The 20046-nt window shown below is 48.4% G+C and overlaps 1 protein-coding gene across 1 annotated transcript in view; it reads right to left on the bottom strand.

Moving 5' to 3' along the window:
- The window catches only part of TEX26 (testis expressed 26), a 58582-nt gene extending 42715 nt beyond the window's left edge, over positions 1 to 15867 (bottom strand). The window contains exons 1-2 of the mRNA XM_073669832.1: positions 15701 to 15867; positions 9681 to 9882 (exon numbers count right to left, since the gene is read on the bottom strand). Of these exons, the coding sequence (XP_073525933.1) occupies positions 9681 to 9882; positions 15701 to 15733 (235 nt within the window). The 5' untranslated portion in view covers positions 15734 to 15867. The remainder of the gene's footprint in view (positions 1 to 9680; positions 9883 to 15700) is intronic.
- Positions 15868 to 20046: the final 4179 nt, after the last annotated feature.

The following is a 20046-nucleotide window of genomic DNA, read 5'->3' as shown; positions in this document are numbered from 1 at the left end:
GCCCCGTCACACTAAGCGATGCAGCAGCGATCCCGACAATGATACGACCTGGCAGGGATCGTTGCTGCGTCGCTAATACATCGCTGGTGAGCTGTCAAACAGGCAGGCTCACCAGCGATGAGGGGAGCAGCGACATCGTGGAAAGAATCGTTCCACGATGTCCTGCTCCCGGTTACCAGCCTGCTGCTGAAGCAGGAGCAGGCTGGTAACTATGGTAAACATCGGGTTACTAAGTGCGCGTGTGCCCCTAGTAACCCGATGTTTACCATGGATACCAGCCTGATCGTTGGTCCCGCTGGTCACACACAGCGATGTGTGCTGACCAGCGGGAGGGCAATGACCAAAAAATGGTCCAGGACACTTTGCAGCGATCAGCGACCTCACAGCAGGGGCCTGATCGCTGCAAAGTATCACACATAGCGACATCGCTGGTGAGGTCGCTGGTGAGTCACCAAAACCATGACACAGCAGCGATCTCGCTAGCGATATCGCTATGTGAGACGGGGCCTTTAGACTTAGGCCTCATTCAGATGTCTGTTTTTTGCATACGAGTGCTATCTGTGATTTTCATGGATAGTACTTGTACCTATGATAATCTTGGCGCCATTCACATGTCTTATTTTTTACTTAGGAAAATATCGCAGACCTGTCCAATTTTGATCTGATAGTCGGATCAAAATCTGTAATGCAAATAATAATAATAATTACTAATAATATTAATCAATGGGTCCGTAAAAAACTTGGACTGCAGTCAGATTACATCTGAGTGCGGTCCGATTTTCACGGACTGTCAGAATGGAGAAGGTGGAGAAATAGTTTTTCTTTAATTTCTCCACGTACAAGAAAATCAGATGACACTCGTATCACACTCTGGTCAAACTCTGATCAGAATATTCAATCCCATTTTCTCGTACGCAAAAAAATCAGAAGTCTTTATGAGGCCTGTAGTAGAACGACTCACTTGACAGGAACGCTGTCTCTTTAAATTTTCCACTGGTTTATTTAGGTACAGCATAAACTAGGGCAGGGTTAGCAACATAAACACGGCCTTTCTGGCCTAACGGGAAAACAAAACAAATACAAATGGCACAGTCCATGTTGCTGCAGGTATCCGCCTGCTCAGGAAACAAACATTAAAAAAAAGGTTCAACTTTCATTATCCTTAAACACAACTCTGGAGCTCCCATCTCCAGACACACCCAACACTGAATGATCTAGAAGGCTAATTATTTACCTTCTAAACCCCACCTTGGGGCGGAGATATGGTGAACAGCCTCCCACCCACTCTACAGCTGATCACTCAACCTAGACCAAAACATGGCCGATTAACCCCTCTCAGCACTTAGTGTGCTGGAGCATTTTCCTAGGTTCATATCACTGAAGCTAACAATCTCAGTGATGAAGATCTTCCCTCCAGTACTTTGTCATAGGCCGTACATGTGGATTGATCTGTGGGTTTGTAAAAGATTCCCCCCTATATACTGAAAAAGTGAAAACTGCAGTGAAATAACGTACAGACTGCAATACGCTCGTTTCCTTGTGCAGAATTTCTGAAAACTCCTTCCACATGTATCGTCCTCTATTTTGCAGGACCCTGCACCACAAATCAGATGCTTGTATGTCTATATGAAGTAGTTAAATATTAAGATCTCTGATGTAATGATGGAGCTGTAAGAATATATATACCTGGAGAAAAGCTTTCAGTAACTGTGTGAGTCACAAAAAGGCCGCGCCACAAATGCTGAAGGAGAAGAAGAATGTCACACATAAAGAGCTCATCGGCCGTGTCAAAAGCAGCAGAAAGGTCAGGAAGGATTTCAACGCAGAAATGTCATTTGGTTGTGAAGAATTAGAAACATACAGGTAATGTCTTTTATGTGCATTGTAAAAATACACAATAACAACAACCACACACTGCAGACAAAACAGCGAGGTGCTGCACGCGGGTGCGCGCTGTCTACAGATTATCTGTGTCCGTGTTCATTCACGTCGTAAACTATTTGTCTGCGCTGCCAGACGTACAGATAAACTGTGTCACCTAGATTAGACTAGATTCTGTAAAAAAAGGGATATTTTCATTTTAAGGACCCCCATACACAGAAGATCAGGAGTGCACAACCTTTTTTGGTCCAATGGCAATATTGTCATTACTGAACCAATCCAGGGGCCGGACTAAAAATTACAGGGGTATTACCATCTGTGACATTTATGGCATAGTCAAAGTATATACCTTAAATGTCGGATAGGATTTTACCTCAAATCGTCTTTTAAATCCTGGTAAAAAAAAAACTGTTACTAGGCCCTAAAGAAGGAGAAGTGATGCATGACATGGCTCTACAATAGATCATGGGTGTTTGCTTACTGCCTAATGTTTCACAACTTCCGTAGACTACAGTGGAGCGAGCCACAGACATGGAAGGCCACCTGACTAATTCACATACTACTTTCTGGAGCCAAATGGGTGAAGAGACCAGTGTTGGAATGGGGTGCCAAGGGCCCACCAGTAACAAACTCCAGGGCCCCACTTTACAGCTACATGCAAATTCATTTATTTATTTATTTTACTCACTTATATAGCGCCATTAATTCCACAGCTCCTTACAGACATCATCATCACTGTCCCCATTGGGGCTCACAATCTATATTCCCTATCAGTATGTCTTTAGACTGTGGGAGGAAACTGGAGAACCCGGAGGAAACCCACACAAACACAGGATGAATATAAATACACCTTGCAGATGTTGTCCTTGGTGGGATTTGAACCCAGGACCCCAGAGCTGCAAGGCTGCAGTGCTAACCACTGAGCAACCGTGCTGCCCTAAAATGTGACATTATCCTCAATCATAACGAACTGGGTAGATTAGTAAATGAATAAGATGCTGCCTTTGTCTGTACGTAGTGATTCAAGTATATTGTGCCACGTACTGCTCATATAAGAGGGAGGTGGCCCACCGGAGGATTCTCCTGTTCGTCTGTGGGCCAGTCCAAGCCTGGAAGAGATCCCATTCTGCTGATGTATGAGGCATCTAGAGCTGTCTACATAGGGCACCATTAGTACTTGCCAATCCCTGCTACTCAGTTTCTTGCCAATACTCCTGTATGTGGCTGCTCACATATAGTTAACCTGTCAGTCAAACTTTTTTCTGTCCATATGGTTGGATCTGCAAAGAATGTCATCGTAGGCCGAAAGTGGCCCCCGGGCCGCAGGTTGTGCACCATTGCATTATACTAATTTCAGCCAAATATACCGATATCGACGGGTGTGGCTGACGGTCTAATGTGTATGGGGGGGTGCCACTGAATGATGGTCGGGAGAGATGTCAATCAGGAGATGTCCAATTTTGGGCTGCTGATCAAATTGTTCTCCCAGAGATATGCCACGGGCTGACATGTCAACCTTAGTCGTACTCATATAGAACACAGGAGAACACAGGCGCGCTCGGCTCCTGTGTATGGGAAATTCAGCTAAGGTTGCTGTCGGCCGAACGATCAGCCGAAAAATTGTTCAACTGACAGTCGTCTAATGTGTATGGCCAACTTTAGACATGTTGGTATATCCGTCATACGGCTTTTGTGAATAGAGAAATGGTGACACATGTACAGATCTCTCCATTTACTTCTATGTACATATATAACAAAAAGTGTGCTTGGGTGTTTCCTGGTGTCTGAATTTGAACCCAGCAGCTCTTGGGCACCAGGCAGCAGCTCTTCCCTCTGAGCTATTCAAGTCGCTGGACAGTTCCTTGCTAAGTCAGATACCAGTACCTGTGTTGTTCCTGAGTGGCTCCATCCTGTGTTGTTCCTGATTGGCTTCATCCTGTGATTTCCTGATTGAACACCCTATATAAGCCTGGCCTGGCACCTCTTCCTTGTGAGATTGTTGAGCGCCCAGCCTTTAGTCAAGCTGTCCTTTCACCTGCTGCTTCATCCAAGACTATACTGCTACTCCCATGTACTGACCTCTGGCTATTCCTGACTACGCAACCTGCTTATCCTTCAAACTATACTGCTGCTCCTGTGTATCGACCTCTGGTTGTTCCTGACTATACTACCTGCCAGTGCAGCCCCTAGTGGTTGCAGAGTCACTACTCCAACCCAGGTCAGTTCATAACACCTGGACTTTCACAGGGGCGAATATAGAGTGGCAAGTATGTGCGGCCACTTCTACATTCAGAGTGGCCGCAGCAACAGACGGGACAGGGGATCCAGAGACCCCATATTCTGATAATAGTTTTGCCTCCCAGAGGTGAGATCAACATCTGTCATTTATTTATGGCATATACAGTGAGTACGGAAAGTATTCGGACCCCTTTAAATTTTTCACTCTTTGTTTCATTGCAGCCATTTGGTAAATTCTAAAAACTTAATTTTTTTTCTTATTAAAGTAAACTCTGCACCCCATCTTGACTGAAAAAAAACAAATGTAGAAATTTTAAAATTTTTGCAAATTTATTAAAAAATAAAAACTGAAATATCACATGGTCATAAGTATTCAGACCCTTTGCTCAGTCACTCATATTTTAGTCACATGCTATCCATTTCCTTGTGATCCTCCTTGAGATGGTTCTACTCCTTCATTGGAGTCCATCTGTGTTTAATTAAACTGATAGGACTTGATTTGGAAAGTCACACACCAGTCTATATAAGACCTCACAGCTCACAGTGCATGTCAGACCAAATGATAATCATGAGCTCAAAATAACTGCCCAAGGAGCTCAGAGACAGAATTGTGGCAAGGCACAGATCTGGCCAAGGTTACAAAAGAATTTATGCATTACTCAAGGTTCCTAAGAGCACAGTGGCCTCCATAATCCTTAAATGGAAGAAGTTTGGGACCACCAAAAGTCTTCCTAGACCTGGCCGTCCAGCCAAACTGAGCAATCGTGGGAGAAGAGCCTTGGTGAGAGAGGTAAAGAAGAACCCCAAGATCACTGTGGCTGAGCTCCAGAGATGCAGTAGGGAGATGGGAGACAGTTCCACAAAGTCAACTATCACTGCAGCCCTCCACCAGTCGGGCCTTTATTGGCAGAGTGGCCCGACGGAAGTCTCTCCTCAGTGCAAGACATATGAAAGCCCGCATAGAGTTTGCTCAAAAACACATGAATAACTCCCAGACTATGAGAAATAAGATTCTCTGGTCTGATGAGACAAAGATAGACTTTCTGGTGATAATTCTAAGCGGTATGTGTGGAGAAGACCAGGCACTGCTCATCACCTGCTCAATACAATCCCAACAGTGAAACATGGTGGTGGCAGTACCATGCTATGGGGATGTTTTTCAGCTGCAGGGACAGGACGACTGGTTGCAATTGAAGGAAACATGAAAGCGGCCAAGTACAGAGATATCCTAGATGAAAACCTCTTCCAGAGTGCTCTGGACCACAGACTTGGCCGAAGGTTCACCTTCCAACAAGACAATGACCCTAAGCACACAGATAAAATAACAAAGGAGTGGCTTCAGAACAATTCTGTGACCATTCTTGACTGGCCCAGCCAGATCCCTGACCTAAACCCAATTGAGCATCTCTGGAGAGACCTGAAAATGGCTGTCCACCAACGTTCACCATCCAACCTGACGGAACTGGAGAGGATCTGCAAGGAAGAATGGCAGAGGATCCCCAAATCCAGGTGTGAAAAACTTGTTGCATCATTCCCAAGAAGACTCATGGCTTTACTAGCTCAAAAGGGTGCTTCTACTCAATACTGAGCAAAGGGTCTGAATACTTATGACCATGTGATATTTCAGTTTTTCTTTTTTAATAAATTTGCAAAAATTTCTACATTTCTGTTTTTTTCAGTCAAGATGGGGTGCAGAGTATACTTTAATGAGAAAAAAATGAACTTTTTATAATTTACCAAATGGCGGCAATGAAACAAAGAGTGAAACATTTAAAGGGGTCTGAATACTTTCCGTACCCACTGTACTGTACATACCCCCTTTTTACATGTAAAGCGCCATAGAATTAATGGCGCTATAATAATAAATAATAATAATAACCAGATATGCAATAATTGTCTACGATGAAAACATGCTAATAAATGGTCAACAATGGTTTCAACAAACTTTGCATAAATCAATGCTATAGGCAAATGAAAAGAAAAAACATTGTAATATACTGTATCTTATCAGAGAAATTTGCTGCTTTCTACATTTATTAGCTACTTATCCTCCCCCTGCCTCCTAAAAATTGTCCTGATCAAAGCAACACAGACTGCTAGCTCACAGAAGTGTTAAGGTATCAGGTTAAAGTTCCTATTAAAGTCTATGGAGAGGTTTGGGAGCACAAGTGTGACGGAGGAAGAGCGTGACGTAGGGAGAGCTAATGACACAGTGTCAGATCTTGCTGCATCATCTAGGCATTATAACTCACTTCAGTGCTGGATTCACAGGCACACTGCTGAGTTCTGCCGTAAAATGTCCTCTATTCTGCTGATGCTGCTTCTGAGCATGTGCTACAGAGATAGGGGAGCAGGAATCCCTCATGTCTATGTGTGCTGTGTATGGGAAACATTATTGCAGCTAGTCTCAAACCACTAGATCAGAAAAAAAACTGAATATTAAAGAGAGAGCCCATGGAGGGAAAAAGGCTAAAAATGTTGGATAACCAGTCATATAGTGGCCGGCCAGAAATAATTTTATTCCTAAAGCATACATACATGACAGTTTATTCTGGAAAGTTACCTGAAATGAAAGATACACTTTAAAGAAGTTTTCCAGAGAATAGGTGATAAATAATTAGTGGTGATCAGCCTCATTTGAAAGAATAGACACCAAGTACACCACATATAGTACTGACAGCCTATTCTCCATGTTTATTCGTCAAAAGTGATGAGCTTGAGTTAGTAGTGCATATTTTAGTAAAAAAAAAATCCTTAGTGCCACACATAGTGGACATACATACATTTAATCCAAGCTTGGACCTAACTCTGTTTTGGCTGATTGAAAGGTTCCCTTTATTGAAACCTCAGCATACTACAATTTTTAGAGCCTTTGAAGGGGTATGCCTCTTGTATAAACCACATTTTGATACTTTCGATCAAGTTCGATTTTGTTTCTAAATCCACAAAGTATCTTGAATTCTATCTAATATTTTGTGGATTTACAATTATAACCTAGCTAAACTGCAAAGTTCAAAACTGGAAGAGATGACTCTACACATCAAAGCTGATAAGTTTCTTGAGATAGATAAAGGTAAATGCTGTATGCTTGAATCATGTGCTATAGACTTGTATTGTGCAAAATGTATTTGGGTACTTTAAAAAAAAAAAAGTATTCAGACCTTGCCCCTGATGCGGAGTATCCCTCAAAATCTCTTTTCCAGGTGTGTGATATGGGTCACCGTTTCAGTACTAACAGAGAACAGATGACGATTTTATTAAACCCTCCAGGTCTAGATTGCTGATCCCTGAGGGGGTAAGCAGAGCTCCACAAGTTTTGCACAAAAAGCAGGAGACATTTGTTACAGCAGTGAGACAAGCCACCTATAAACTCTTTCATATTTGTGACAAGTTCCTACATGTTGCCAGTATAATATCTATTAAATATTGACTACCATAGTGAAGGCGTCAGTAATGCATAACTCATTATCCCACATTATACAAGCAATGGCCTAGTGGACCTCCTGGATACTGTGGTGAACATACAAGTCATGGATTAGAACAAGTGCAGAATTAACTGATCATTTTCATGGCTGCACAGTAAGGCTATGTTCACATGTTGTTTTTTTGCTGCTTTTTTTCTCCAACCAAAACCTGATCTCTTGGCAGTAAAAAAAGCTGAAGACAAAAAGCGGGTTTGCTGGCTTTTTTGCTGTGTTTTTTTGCTGCATTGTTTGCTGCGTTTTTCAGGATCCCAAAGTTCAGCTTTGTTTCCACCATACAAACACAAACAATACGAAGTGTTAGGCCACCAATGCAAGACGTATGTGAAACCATAAAACATTTTTGGAAAAAAGGTCAATTTGATCAAATTATTTAGTGGAAAAGATTTTTACGTCTGAAAAAATATCGACTATTCTGAACAATAAAGTTAATGAAAAAATACACAACTGCAAATGTAAAAACAGCGGGGGGGGGGTTGAATTGGTAGGGCATAGTTTACCTAAGACATTGGCAGTGCATTGAGTTAGTAAGGCACTGATTACTTTCACACATTGGTAGGGTATTGTTTACTTTAACACACCAGTAGGGCATTGAGTTGGTCAGGCATTGTTTACTTTAACATACTGGTAGGGCATCGAGTTGGTCAGGCATTGCTTACTTTAACATACTGGTAGGGCATTGAGTTGGTCAGGCATTGTTTACTTTAACATACTGGTAGGGCATTGAGTTGGTCAGGCATTCTTTACTTTAACATACTGGTAGGGCATCGAGTTGGTCAGGCATTGTTTACTTTAACATACTGGTAGGGCATTGAGTTGGTCAGGCATTGTTTACTTTAACATACTGGTAGGGCATTGAGTTGGTCAGGCATTGTTTACTTTAACATACTGGTAGGGCATTGAGTTGGTCAGGCATTGTGTACTTTAACATACTGGTAGGGCATTGCGTTGGTCAGGCATTGTTTACTTTATCACGTATCACTAATTTAATTAAACTCTACTAATCCTAACATCCATGCTCTAGTGAGGACACCAAGACATTATGGTTTAAACTTGAGAAAATCACAAAAATAAATGGGTTTCACATCCAGCTGTACCTGCTTTTTTTTTCCACTAAAAACGCTGCAAAAACTGATGGCAACGTTTTTTTGCTGCTTTTTTGCACTTACTCATTGCTTTCTATGGGTGAAAAAAACGCTGTAAAAACGCTGAAAGAAGTGACATGCTGCAGTTTTCAAAGTTTCCAATTCAGTTAGGAAGGAAAAAAACAGTGTGTGCCTGAGATTTCTGAAATCTCATAGTGTTTGCCGGTACTGTAAAAATGTTGCTTTAAATTTGCATAAAAAAAAACCTAAGTGTTAAAGATACCCGGGATTCGGAAAATTGGAGCCAAGAGCAGACAATGAGTTAAAGAAAGATCTATGCTTTACTCTTCAATACTCCATCGCCTGAGTAGTGTGAACAGAGCCTCACCACTGGCAAACAGTGCTAGAAATCACGCTGAGCACTCCGTCATGGGGGGTTTCAAATAATTAACCAAAAAAAATGGCATTTCGATTTGCCCCTGATATATCTATTCACAGGAATGAGGCAAACAGTCCAAGGCCTTTAGACTCCATTTGTTCTCCTATCTTTCTTTTCTGTTGGACACAATGACATAAAAGTTTCACATTTTAGACTCCGTTCGCCTCATTGAAGTGAATGGATGCATAGGGGGCACATCTAATCTCAATATGCAAATATATATGCAAATTATACAAAAGATGCAAAATTAAATTTTTAGCAAGAACATTTTAGAACTTTCTTTTCTATTTATTATTGTTTTAACCTGGACAATCCCTTTAACGTCAAGCACACCCGCAGTCATGAGTAACATAGGTCCCTGTGGCTTGGAGAGCTATTGTCACTGTACCAGGAGGATGACATGTCCGTGCAGGTCTCTGGAAAGGCTGGCCAGCTGACTCAGCTCTTTCCACTGTATTCACACTACGCAGAACAATGCCTGTCACCCTTACACCTCCTAATCCATTCTCCTCACCCACGATCAGTGCCGTCACGTTTCCTTCTAACTCAGCTTACCAAGGAAAGCCATTGCCGTCTTAGGCCTTTGTGGCGTTCTGTCGGTCTCTCTTGGCGGCTTGCCGTGGCCACTGAACTTGGAGGATATCAGTAGACAGGCAGCCAACTGGTCACATCTCTCTTTCTCCAGCAATGATTTACTTTTCTCTTTCAGATATGTCAGCTGCTCCATGAACTGTGGCTTCAGAATGTCTCCGTCCAGCTGGCAGACACAAAAAAAAGTCAGTCTGCATGGGTCCTTAAAGGGAATCCGTCAGCAGGTTTTTGCTATGTAATCTGAAGACAGAAGGAGGTAGGGGCTGAGACACTGATTTCACTTATTAGAATGTGTGCTGTTGTTTCCATATCACCAGGATATTCTCACTGCCTGGACTACAGGTCGTGTGAGCCCTGGTCCGACCACGCCTCTTCTCTGATAAGCAGCTCACTGTCACTATACAATGTACATAGAGCCTGGTGTGAGCAGCTTTCTGAGCTCTGCTGCATGCTACTTCTAAAATCTCTGTGTCATAACTAACCAGTAAACTAAGTGACACAATGCTGGAATCAGGGTCTCTGCCCCTACATTATGCTGCTCTCAGATGAGATAGCAAAAACCTTCCGACAGATTCCCTTTAAAAGATAAAGACAACTTCGAGGTATTTTTTTTAAACTTTAAATGTAGAATTTCATAGCTAAAAATACATTTTGCAATTGGGTTATATTAAAAATGTTGCACCATTTGCCTAACAAAGCCTCAGTTTTGCTCTGTGTACTGCAGAACGAGTTAACTAAGATTCTGTTAGTGAGTTTATTCTGATGGGGAATTTGCAAGACTTTTTTTTTAATCTCTCAGCTGATTTATGATCATCCTTTGATGTGGTCTGTGGTTATAAATCAGCTGAGACAAGCTCAGTGCAAGCCAGAAAGTTTTGTGCACACTGAGGTTTTTTGGAGAAGAAACTGAGCAGAAACTCTCCAAATCCTCAAAAATGCAAAACTTCTCAAAAAGTTGAATTTCTGCTCAGTTTCCGCTCCAAAAAATCAGCAAAAAGGGCTCAGGGCCTGATTTATCAAATCTTTCAAGACAGAATTCTGGGGTAAAAGTTTTGAAAAGTCACAAAAGTTAGGCAAAAGTAAATTCTGTGACTTTTGGCGTTTTCATGTCAGTTTCTCCCAGCTCTGACAAAATGCACTGAGCTGGGCAAAATGGAGGAGGGATGCCACAACTTGTCTAATTCATGACGAGTTGTGCGGTTCCCTATGCCAGAAATCTCACTCCAGTACATGGTGGGGGGAGGAGGGAGCAGCTGGGTCAGGATTTGAAGGGGGGAATGATAAATGCAGGGACAAGAGACTTCCTGTTTCTACACAGAGCAGAGAAAAGAGAAGAATTATCTAGACAGAAAGGCAAAATGAGCAATTGTAAGTACACAGCACTGTATAATATGATGACTGCAATATATTAAGAGGATAAAAACATTGATGGGAGGAAGGCGAAGGAGGAGGCCTTCTTTAACTTGAATGGGCGATTTTTGGGCGGCAAATCAAATCAAAATTAGATATGTCTCCGTTTTGATTTTTTTTAGCAGACATTTCAGCACCATAGGGTCTAAGTGCGATCTGTCAAAAACGAGGATAGAACAAATATAAAAAAAAGTGAGATGTGTGAATGTGGAGAGGGAATCCGGCCCCCTAAGCCATCAATATGGAGGGGCCTATAGACAGGGATTGTCTTTACGAGACCACCTCTATTAGGTACACACAGGACAGGTCTTGTTCACTGGGGTTTTTGAAGGATTATGTAATCCACACATTTTGGCCGCAGAAATAAAAATACCTCCACTTTATGTCGGTAGCATTTTCAATCAGAGTGGATTTTAGGACATAATATTGGACAGAGATTTTGTGGATTTCATCCACCTTAATAGTAAAGGGGAATCTGCACCTGAATATGGAAAACGAAAAAAAAAAAATTAACTTTTCCTATTTTTTTTTTATCCTGAGCAAATGATAATTTCGGATTATTTATGTCACCCATAGTTATTACAGGGAGAGTCCTGATGCAGAAAGGGAGCACCCCGATGAAGGAGTGGAGAGCCCTGATGCAGTAGGGGAGTGCTCCAATGCAGGAGGAGAGCCCCGATGCAGGAGCAAGAGAGCCCCGATGCAGGAGCAAGAGAGCCCCGATGGACGAGGGAGAGCCCCGGTGCAGGAGGGGGAGAGCCCCAATACAAGAGGGGGAGAGCCCCGGTGCAGGAGGGGGAGAGCCCTGATGCAGGAGAGGGAGAGCCCCGGTGCATGAGGGGGAGAGCCCCAATACAGGAGGGGGAGAGCCCCAGCGCAGGAGAGGGAGAGCCCCGATGCAGGAGAGGGAGAGCCCGGTGCAGGAGGGGCTCTCCCCCTCCTGCACCGGGGCTCTTCGCTCCTGCACCGGGGCTCTCCCTCCTGCATCAGGGCTCTCCCCCTCCAGCACCGTGGGCTCTCCCCCTCCAGCACCGGGGCTCTCCCCCTCCAGCACCGGGGCTCTCCCCCTCCTGCACCGGGGCTCTCCCCCTCCAGCACCGGGGCTCTCCCCCTCCAGCACCGGGGCTCTCCCCCTCCTGCGCCGGGGCTCTTCCTCCTGCGCCGGGGCTCTTCCTCCTGCACCGGGGCTCTCCGCTCCTGCACCGGGACTCTCCCTCATCCATCGGGGCTCTCCCCCTCCTGCACCGGGCTCTCCGCTCCTGCACCGGTGCTCTCCGTTCCTGCACAGTGGCTCTCCCTCTTCCATCGGGGCTCTCCCCCTCCTGCACCGGGGCTCTCCCCCTCCTGCACCGGGGCTCTCCCCCTCCTGCACCGGCGCTCTCCGCTACTGCATCGGGGCTCTCCCTCCTGCACCGGGGCTCTAAGCTCCTGCACCGGGGCTCTCTCCCTCCTGCACCGGGGCTCTCTCCCTCCTGCACCGGGGCTCTCTCCCTCCTGCACCGGGGCTCTCCGCTCCTGCACCGGGGCTCTCTCCCTCCTGCACTGGGGCTCTCTCCCTCCTGCACCGGGGCTCTCTCCCTCCTGCACCGGGGCTCTCCCCCTCCTGCACCGGGGCTCTCCGCTCCAGCATCGTGGCACTCCGCTCCTGCACCGGGGCTCTCCCTCCTGCACTGGGGCCCTCCCTCCTGCACCAGGGCTCTCTGCTTCTGCACCGGGGCTCTCCCTCCTGCATCGGGGCTCTCCCCCTCCTGCACCGGGGTCTCCACTTCTGCACCGGGGCTCTCCCCCTCCAGCACTGGGGCTCTCCCTCCTGCACCGGGGCTCACCCCCTCCTGCACCAGGCTCTCCGCTCCTGCACCGGGGCTCTCTCCCTCCTGCTCCTGCACCGGGGCTCTCCGCTCCTGCACGGCTCTCTCCCACCTGCACCGGGGCTCTCCCCCTCCAGCACCGGGCTCTCTCCCTCCAGCACGGGGGCTCTCTCCCTCCGGCACCGGGGCTCTCCCTCCTGCACCGGGGCTCTCCGCTCCTGCACCGGGGCTCTCTTCCTCCTGCACCGGGGCTCTCCGCTCCTGCACCGGGGCTCTCTCCCTCCTGCACTGGGGCTCTCTCCCTCCTGCACTGGGGCTCTCTCCCTCCTTCACCGGGGCTCTCTCCCTCCTGCACCGGGGCTCTCCCTCCTGCACTGGGGCTCTCCCTCCTGCACTGGGGCCCTCCCTCCTGCACCGGGGCTCTCTGCTTCTGCACTGGGGCTCTCCTTACTGCACCGGGGCTCTCCGCTCCTGCAGCGGGGCTCTCGCTCCTGCACCAGGGCTCTCCCCCTCCTGCACCGGGGCCCTCCCCCTCCAGCACTGGGGCTCTCCCTCCTGAACCGGGGCTCACACCCTCCTGCACCAGGCTCTCCGCTCCTGCACCGGGGCTCTCTCCCTCCTGCACCGGGGCTCTCCGCTCCTGCACGGCTCTCTCCCACCTGCACCGGGGCTCTCCCCCTCCCAGCACCGGGCTCTCTCCCTCCAGCACCGGGGCTCTCTCCCTCCGGCACCGGGGCTCTCTCCCTCCTGCTCCTGCACCGGGACTCTCCGCTCCTGCACGGCTCTCTCCCACCTGCACCGGGGCTCTCCCCCTCCAGCACCGGGCTCTCTCCCTCCAGCACCGGGCTCTCTCCCTCCAGCACCGGGGCTCTCTCCCTCCGGCACCGGGGCTCTCCCTCCTGCATCGGGGCTCTCCGCTCCTGCACCGGGGCTCTCTTCCTCCTGCACTTGGGCTCTCCGCTCCTGCACCGGGGCTCTCTCCCTCCTGCACTGGGGCTCTCTCCCTCCTGCACTGGGGCTCTCTCCCTCCTTCACCGGGGCTCTCTCCCTCCTGCACCGGGGCTCTCCGCTCCTGCAGCGGGGCTCTCGCTCCTGCACCGGGGCTCTCCCCCCTCCTGCACCGGGGCCCTCCCACTCCAGCACTGGGGCTCTCCCTCCTGAACCGGGGCTCACACCCTCCTGCACCAGGCTCTCCGCTCCTGCACCGGGGCTCTCTCCCTCCTGCACCGGGGCTCTCCGCTCCTGCACGGCTCTCTCCCACCTGCACCGGGGCTCTCCCCCTCCCAGCACCGGACTCTCTCCCTCCAGCACCGGGGCTCTCTCCCTCCGGCACCGGGGCTCTCTTCCTCCGGCATCGGGGCTCTCCCCCTCCGGCACCGGGGCTCTCCCCCTCCTGCACCGGGGCTCTCCCCCTCCTGCACCAGGGCTCTCCACTCCTGCACCGGTGCTCTCTCCCTCCAGCACCGGGGCTCTCCGCTCCTGCACCGGGGCTCTCCACTCCTGCACCGGGGCTCTCCACTCCTGCAACGGGGCTCTCCCTCCTGCACCGGGGCTCACCCCCTCCTGCACCAGGCTCTCCGCTTCTGCACCGGGGCTCTCCCCCTCCAGCATCGGGGCTCTCCCTCCTGCACCGGGGCTCACCCCCTCCTGCACCAGGCTCTCCGCTCCTGCACCGGGGCTCTCTCCCTACTGCACCGGGGCTTTCCGCTCCTGCATGGCTCTCTCCCCCCTGCACCGGGGCTCTCCCCCTCCAGCACCGGGGCTCTCCCCCTCCAGCACCGGGGCTCTCCACCTCCTGCACCGGGGCTCTCCCCCTCCAGCACCGGGGCTCTCTCCCTCCAGCACCGGGGCTCTCTCCCTCCAGCACCGGGGCTCTCTCCCTCCAGCACCGGGGCTCTCCCCCTCCTGCACCGGGGCTCTCCGCCTCCTGCACCGGGGCTCTCCGCCTCCTGCATCGGGGCTCTCCGCTCCAGCATCGTGGCACTCCGCTCCTGTACCGGGGCTCTCCCTCCTGCACCCGGGCTCTCTTCCTCCTGCACAGGGGCTCTCTTCCTCCTGCACCGGGGCTCTCCCCCTCCAGCACCGGGGCACTCTTCCTCCAGCACCGGGGCTCTCTCCCTCCTGCACAGGGGCTCTCCCCCTCCTGCACCGGGGCTCTCCCTCCTGCACCAGGGCTCTCCACTCCTGCATCGGGGCTCTCTCCCTCCTGCACCGGGGCTCTCTTCCTCCTGCAACGGGGCTCTCCCCCTCCAGCACCGGGGCGCTCCCCCTCCAGCACCAGGGCTCTCTCCCTCCTGCCCCGGGGCTCTCCACCTCCTGCACCGGGGCTCTCCACCTCCTGCACCGGGGCTCTCCACCTCCTGCACCGGGGCTCTCCACCTCCTGCACCGGGGCTCTCTCCCTCCTGCCCCGGGGCTCTCCACCTCCTGCACCGGGGCTCTCCACCTCCTGCACCGGGGCTCTCCACCTCCTGCACCGGGGCTCTCCACCTCCTGCACCGGGGCTCTCCACCTCCTGCACCAGGGGCGCTCCCCCTCCAGCACCGGGGCTCTCTCCCCCCTGCACCGGGGCTCTCTCCCCCCTGCACCGGGGCTCTCCCCCCTCCTGCACTGGGGCTCTCCGCTCCTGCACCCGGGCTCTCTTCCTCCTGCACAGGGGCTCTCTTCCTCCTGCACCGGGGCTCTCCCTCTCCAGCACCGGGGTCTCTGCTCCAGCATTATCTGTCAGGTCATACACGGTACACTAGCCCAGTGTAGAAGCTCCCACCTGAGTGCTGATCATGGTGGCTGAGCCCGGCATCTCCCGCGGCACAGCTCCCGGTGATCGGGTCTGGCGTTAGACTCTGATGCTGCTAGAAGACCGGGCTGTACCAAACTCCGGCGAAGTTTTAGCCCAGACGCTTCTGTTGCTAGGTAACCTGGAGACCTCGTGTGGAGGGGAGTGAAGGCTGTGACGCGCAGGCGCAGTAGAGGCTCCGAAGTGTGAGGGAGAGCAGGGCTGTAATGATGTGCTGTGCTCTGAAAGGGGGAGTGAGCCGGTAACACTGCACCGACCCCGGCTCTGGCTGCAGACGGTCACCAGCTTCATGAATAGCAGTAATTCCTTACCTGTAATGTGCTGCCCTTAACCCTTTTGGGACTGGACGAATTTTTGTTTTTCGTATTTACCTCCCCTTCTTCCAAGACCCATACCTTTATTTTTTATTTTTCCGTCTCTATAGCCTGTACATAATTCATTTGCCCATATAACGCACTGAAAAAAATCCAAATGCAGTGAAATTGCAAAAAAAAACCACGCAATTCTGCCATTGTTTTTCGGGGTTTGTTTTTTACGACCTTCATTATGCAGTAAAAATGACTTGGGAACATGATCCTCCACATCACCACAAACGACCAATGAAAAACCCGTAGATTTTGGTGGTGAAAAAATGAAAAATTGTTAAAAAAAAAATGACCCGTAATTTTGTATTAATCTTTTATTTCTCCATCGACGGAGCTGTGTGAGGGTTAGTTGTTTCCGCGCCGTGCTGTGGTTTCCTGTGATACCAGTATGGGGTAGATACGACATATTGATGCAGTTTTTTGAGAAACTGCGGTGACACAAAGACCACAAACATGGCGTTATTTGGTTTTTTTTTATCATTCAACTTATGTTTTATATTTTGATAGACCTGACTTATGGATGCAGCAATACCAATTTTGTTTATTAATAATTCAATATTTTAAAACTGGGAAAAATATTGTAATATTTTCAAAGCTGTTTTTTTAAATGGTTTAACTTATCTTTTAGTCCCCTTACGGGGACTCTAAGGCTGTGTGCACATGGTGCGTTTTTACAGCGTTTTTTCCTCACGGAATTGGGCCAAAACCGCTAGGGAATCCTCGTGCCAGCTAATGCAATGACAGTCCTGAAGTGCTGTGCACATGATCAGGAATTTTCAGTGCTCTTAAATCTGCAGCATGTCAATTCTTTGTGCGTTTATGCAGCGTTTTCCACCCATTAACTTCAATTGAGTCAAATCCGCAGCAAAAACACAGGTATAAAAATGTTTGCGGATTTGCTGCAGATTTTTGCTGCGGATTTGATTGACTCAATTGAAGTCAATGGGGCAAAAACGCACAAAGAATTGCTCACAGGTGACAGGTGTTAGCTGATGAGACTACTCCCATCAGCCTACGGGTGCTGCCCCTGATAACGGCGAGAGCAAGCGCCGCTGATGGGAGCTGTTATAAGCCGGCGCCTGTGCTCACAAAAAAAAAAAGTTAAAATAAATATTAAAATAAAAAAAACATTATACTCACCTATCTGCCGTAGTCGCGAGTGTCCCACAGCGATCGGATCGCTCCCGCAGTGTATAACGCTGAGCTGCAGTGAGTGAGATCACCGGAGTTCAATCAGCTGAAGAGCTCCAGTGACCTCACTTACGGCACAGATGCTGTGTGAGAAAATTCTCACACAGCAGTGGTGCCATAAGTGAGGTCACCAGAGCTCATCAGCTGATTGAACTCCGGTGACCTCTCTCCCGGCAGCTCAGCGCTATGCACTGACAGGAGTGATTACCCTCCTGTCAGTGTATAGCCGGCTGTCCTCTAGAACAGTCACATCAGTGATTGCTGATTTGACTGCTCTAGAACTGACACAGATCTTCGTGTTCATGGGACATTCTGGTTTATGTCATCACATCGGACAGGTGAGGGATATGGCTGTTTTTTATTTTTGTTTTTTTACTGGTGACAATGGCTTCAAATGGAATGGGTGTTAGGTGAGTATTTTTGTTTATTATTTTCAGTTTTTTTACAGGTGACAGTGGTTTCAGTGGATTAGGTGTTAGGTGAGTATAGCTGTGTTTTTTATTCTTAAATAAATGATTAAAACCGTGTGGACTTTTATTTCAAATAAAGGATTTTTTTCAGGCCCGTGTGTTTATTTCCAAACCTTTACTATGGGGCAAGTAATGGGGGCGTCTTATAGATGCCCTCCATTACTAACCTGGGCTTCATTTCAGCTGCCAATACAAGGCTGACAGGAACCCCAGCCCTATTACCTCACTTGCCACCGCATCAGGACAAGTGGAAAGAGTGAGGCTAAGCGCCAGATTTGGCGCATATTATGGATGCGCCTTTATTGAGGCCGCAAAGTGCTGATATTATTAGCCTCGGAGGTGGCCAGTATCCATTGCCCCTTCCTAGGCTATTAATATCAGCTCACAGTTGTCTGTTTAGCCTTTGCTGGTTAGATTTTATAGATGGACCCTACGTCAATATTTTTCTGGGGTTCCCCTGTAATCAAGCCAGTAAACACTAAGCAAACAGCTGTGGGCTGTTATTAATAGCCAGGGAACATTTTTGGCTAATGACCCTTTCCCTGGCTAGTAATATCAGCCCCCAGCGGTCTTCTTTCCCTCTGGCTGGTTATGAAAATGATACGGGAGCCTACACCTTTTTTTTAATTTAATATTTCATTTCATTTATAAGAAATCCCATGCCCACTGTGCTTGTTTATGACACTGCGTAAACTCACCTGCAGCATGTCAATTACATTGGGTGGATCCGCATGTAATGACAAAACAAGTGCGGCATTAGAACGCAGCGTTTTGGATGCAGCGAAAATACGCTGTGTCCAAAGCGCTGCTGGTTCCTAATCGTGGGGATGTACCCAAAGGCTAACCAAACACCTGTCTGGTGTTATTAATAGTCAGGGAACATAGTGGCCTAATGGCCCCTTCCTAGGTTAAAAATAGCAGCCCTCAGCTGCCCCAGAAATGGCACTTCATATTTGAATGGGATTACGGGTAATGGGATTAGGGGTAATGGCATTAGGTGTCACTGACACCAAGCCCTTGGTTTAGTAATGAAGAGGTGTCAACCAGACACTCATTACTAAACCTATAAGCGAAGAGTTAAATAAACAGACACACCGAGAATAAAACACTTTATTTGAAATAAAACAGACACACTCTTTAATCATTTAAATTAACCAATATACTCACCTAGGTCCGACAGTAATCCAAGGGTTAAAGCGATCTCCCAAGTTTCTTTTTTCAAATATTTTCATTTAGCTCCAAAAAGCATTCATTGTTGTACAAAAACACTTAAACGCATGCAAAAAATGCATCAAAAACACGCGTTTTTAATGCAGCGTTTTTGCTGCCAAGAGATGCAGAAATTTCTGCAATTATATACTCACCGTGGCCTAAGAACTAACAGGCAGGTTGTTTCTGACTACTTGCCTGTTGTGCCCGGTCATAGACCGCTTCTGCCGGTGATTTTGCAACGTCTGCTGCCCTCACGTTGACAGAGCAGAGGTGTCTCATCCGCTCTGCTGACGGGACATGACTGCCGATGTCATGCTGATTGACAGCCGGCTCCACGCTACCTAACTGCAGGGAGATGGCTTTCAATCAACATGACGTCAACAGTCACGCCCCCTCAGCAGAGCAGAAGAGGAAGAGCTTCTCTATTGACGTGGAGCAGCTGAATCGCCGGAGTGGTCGGTGACTGCACTATGTCGGCGCCAGGTAGAACAGGCAGGTAATTGCCTCTGTTAGCAACTACCTGCCTGTTAGTATTTAGGCCCATAGTAAAAAAAAAATGAAATAGTCCTAGACAACCCCTTTGCTCTCTTATACTTTCTACTCAATACCTCAGTATTACAGTTTATAGCATGAATTGTGGTCTCCTTTGAAGCTCAGTCTATAACTGAGCTTCAGATGAGTACCAAGATGGTGGTGACGGGAGCCATCAACGTCAGAAATCGCTTCGTGGGGGCTGTTGAGCGCTCTTTAAATGTTGCTGTCAGTGATTGACAGCAGCATTTCAATAATTAAACAGCAGCGAACACGGCAAGTGCCGATCGCTGTTGTTATGGGCAAATGTGGGCTATGTATTTCAGCCAGTATCTGCCCTGTAAGGAGCAGGCACAGCTCCCAATCCCACTCCTTACATGCACACCCTGACCGTGACGTACATGTATGGTAGGGTGCGTCTCGGGGTTGTCTGGGGAAAACTAGTTATTTATCCTGGGGATACGTGACAACTTGCTGATCGGTGGATTTGCCACTGCTGGGACCCGCACCGATCGGCAAAATAGGGAACTTTTATCCTGGTTTCAAA

This window comes from Phyllobates terribilis, unplaced genomic scaffold (genome assembly GCF_046119375.1).
Source record: "Phyllobates terribilis strain yellow unplaced genomic scaffold, ASM4611937v1 Scaffold_2__4_contigs__length_985480577, whole genome shotgun sequence".
Taxonomy (NCBI): domain Eukaryota; kingdom Metazoa; phylum Chordata; class Amphibia; order Anura; family Dendrobatidae; genus Phyllobates; species Phyllobates terribilis.
This window is presented reverse-complemented; position numbering and strand designations above follow the sequence as displayed.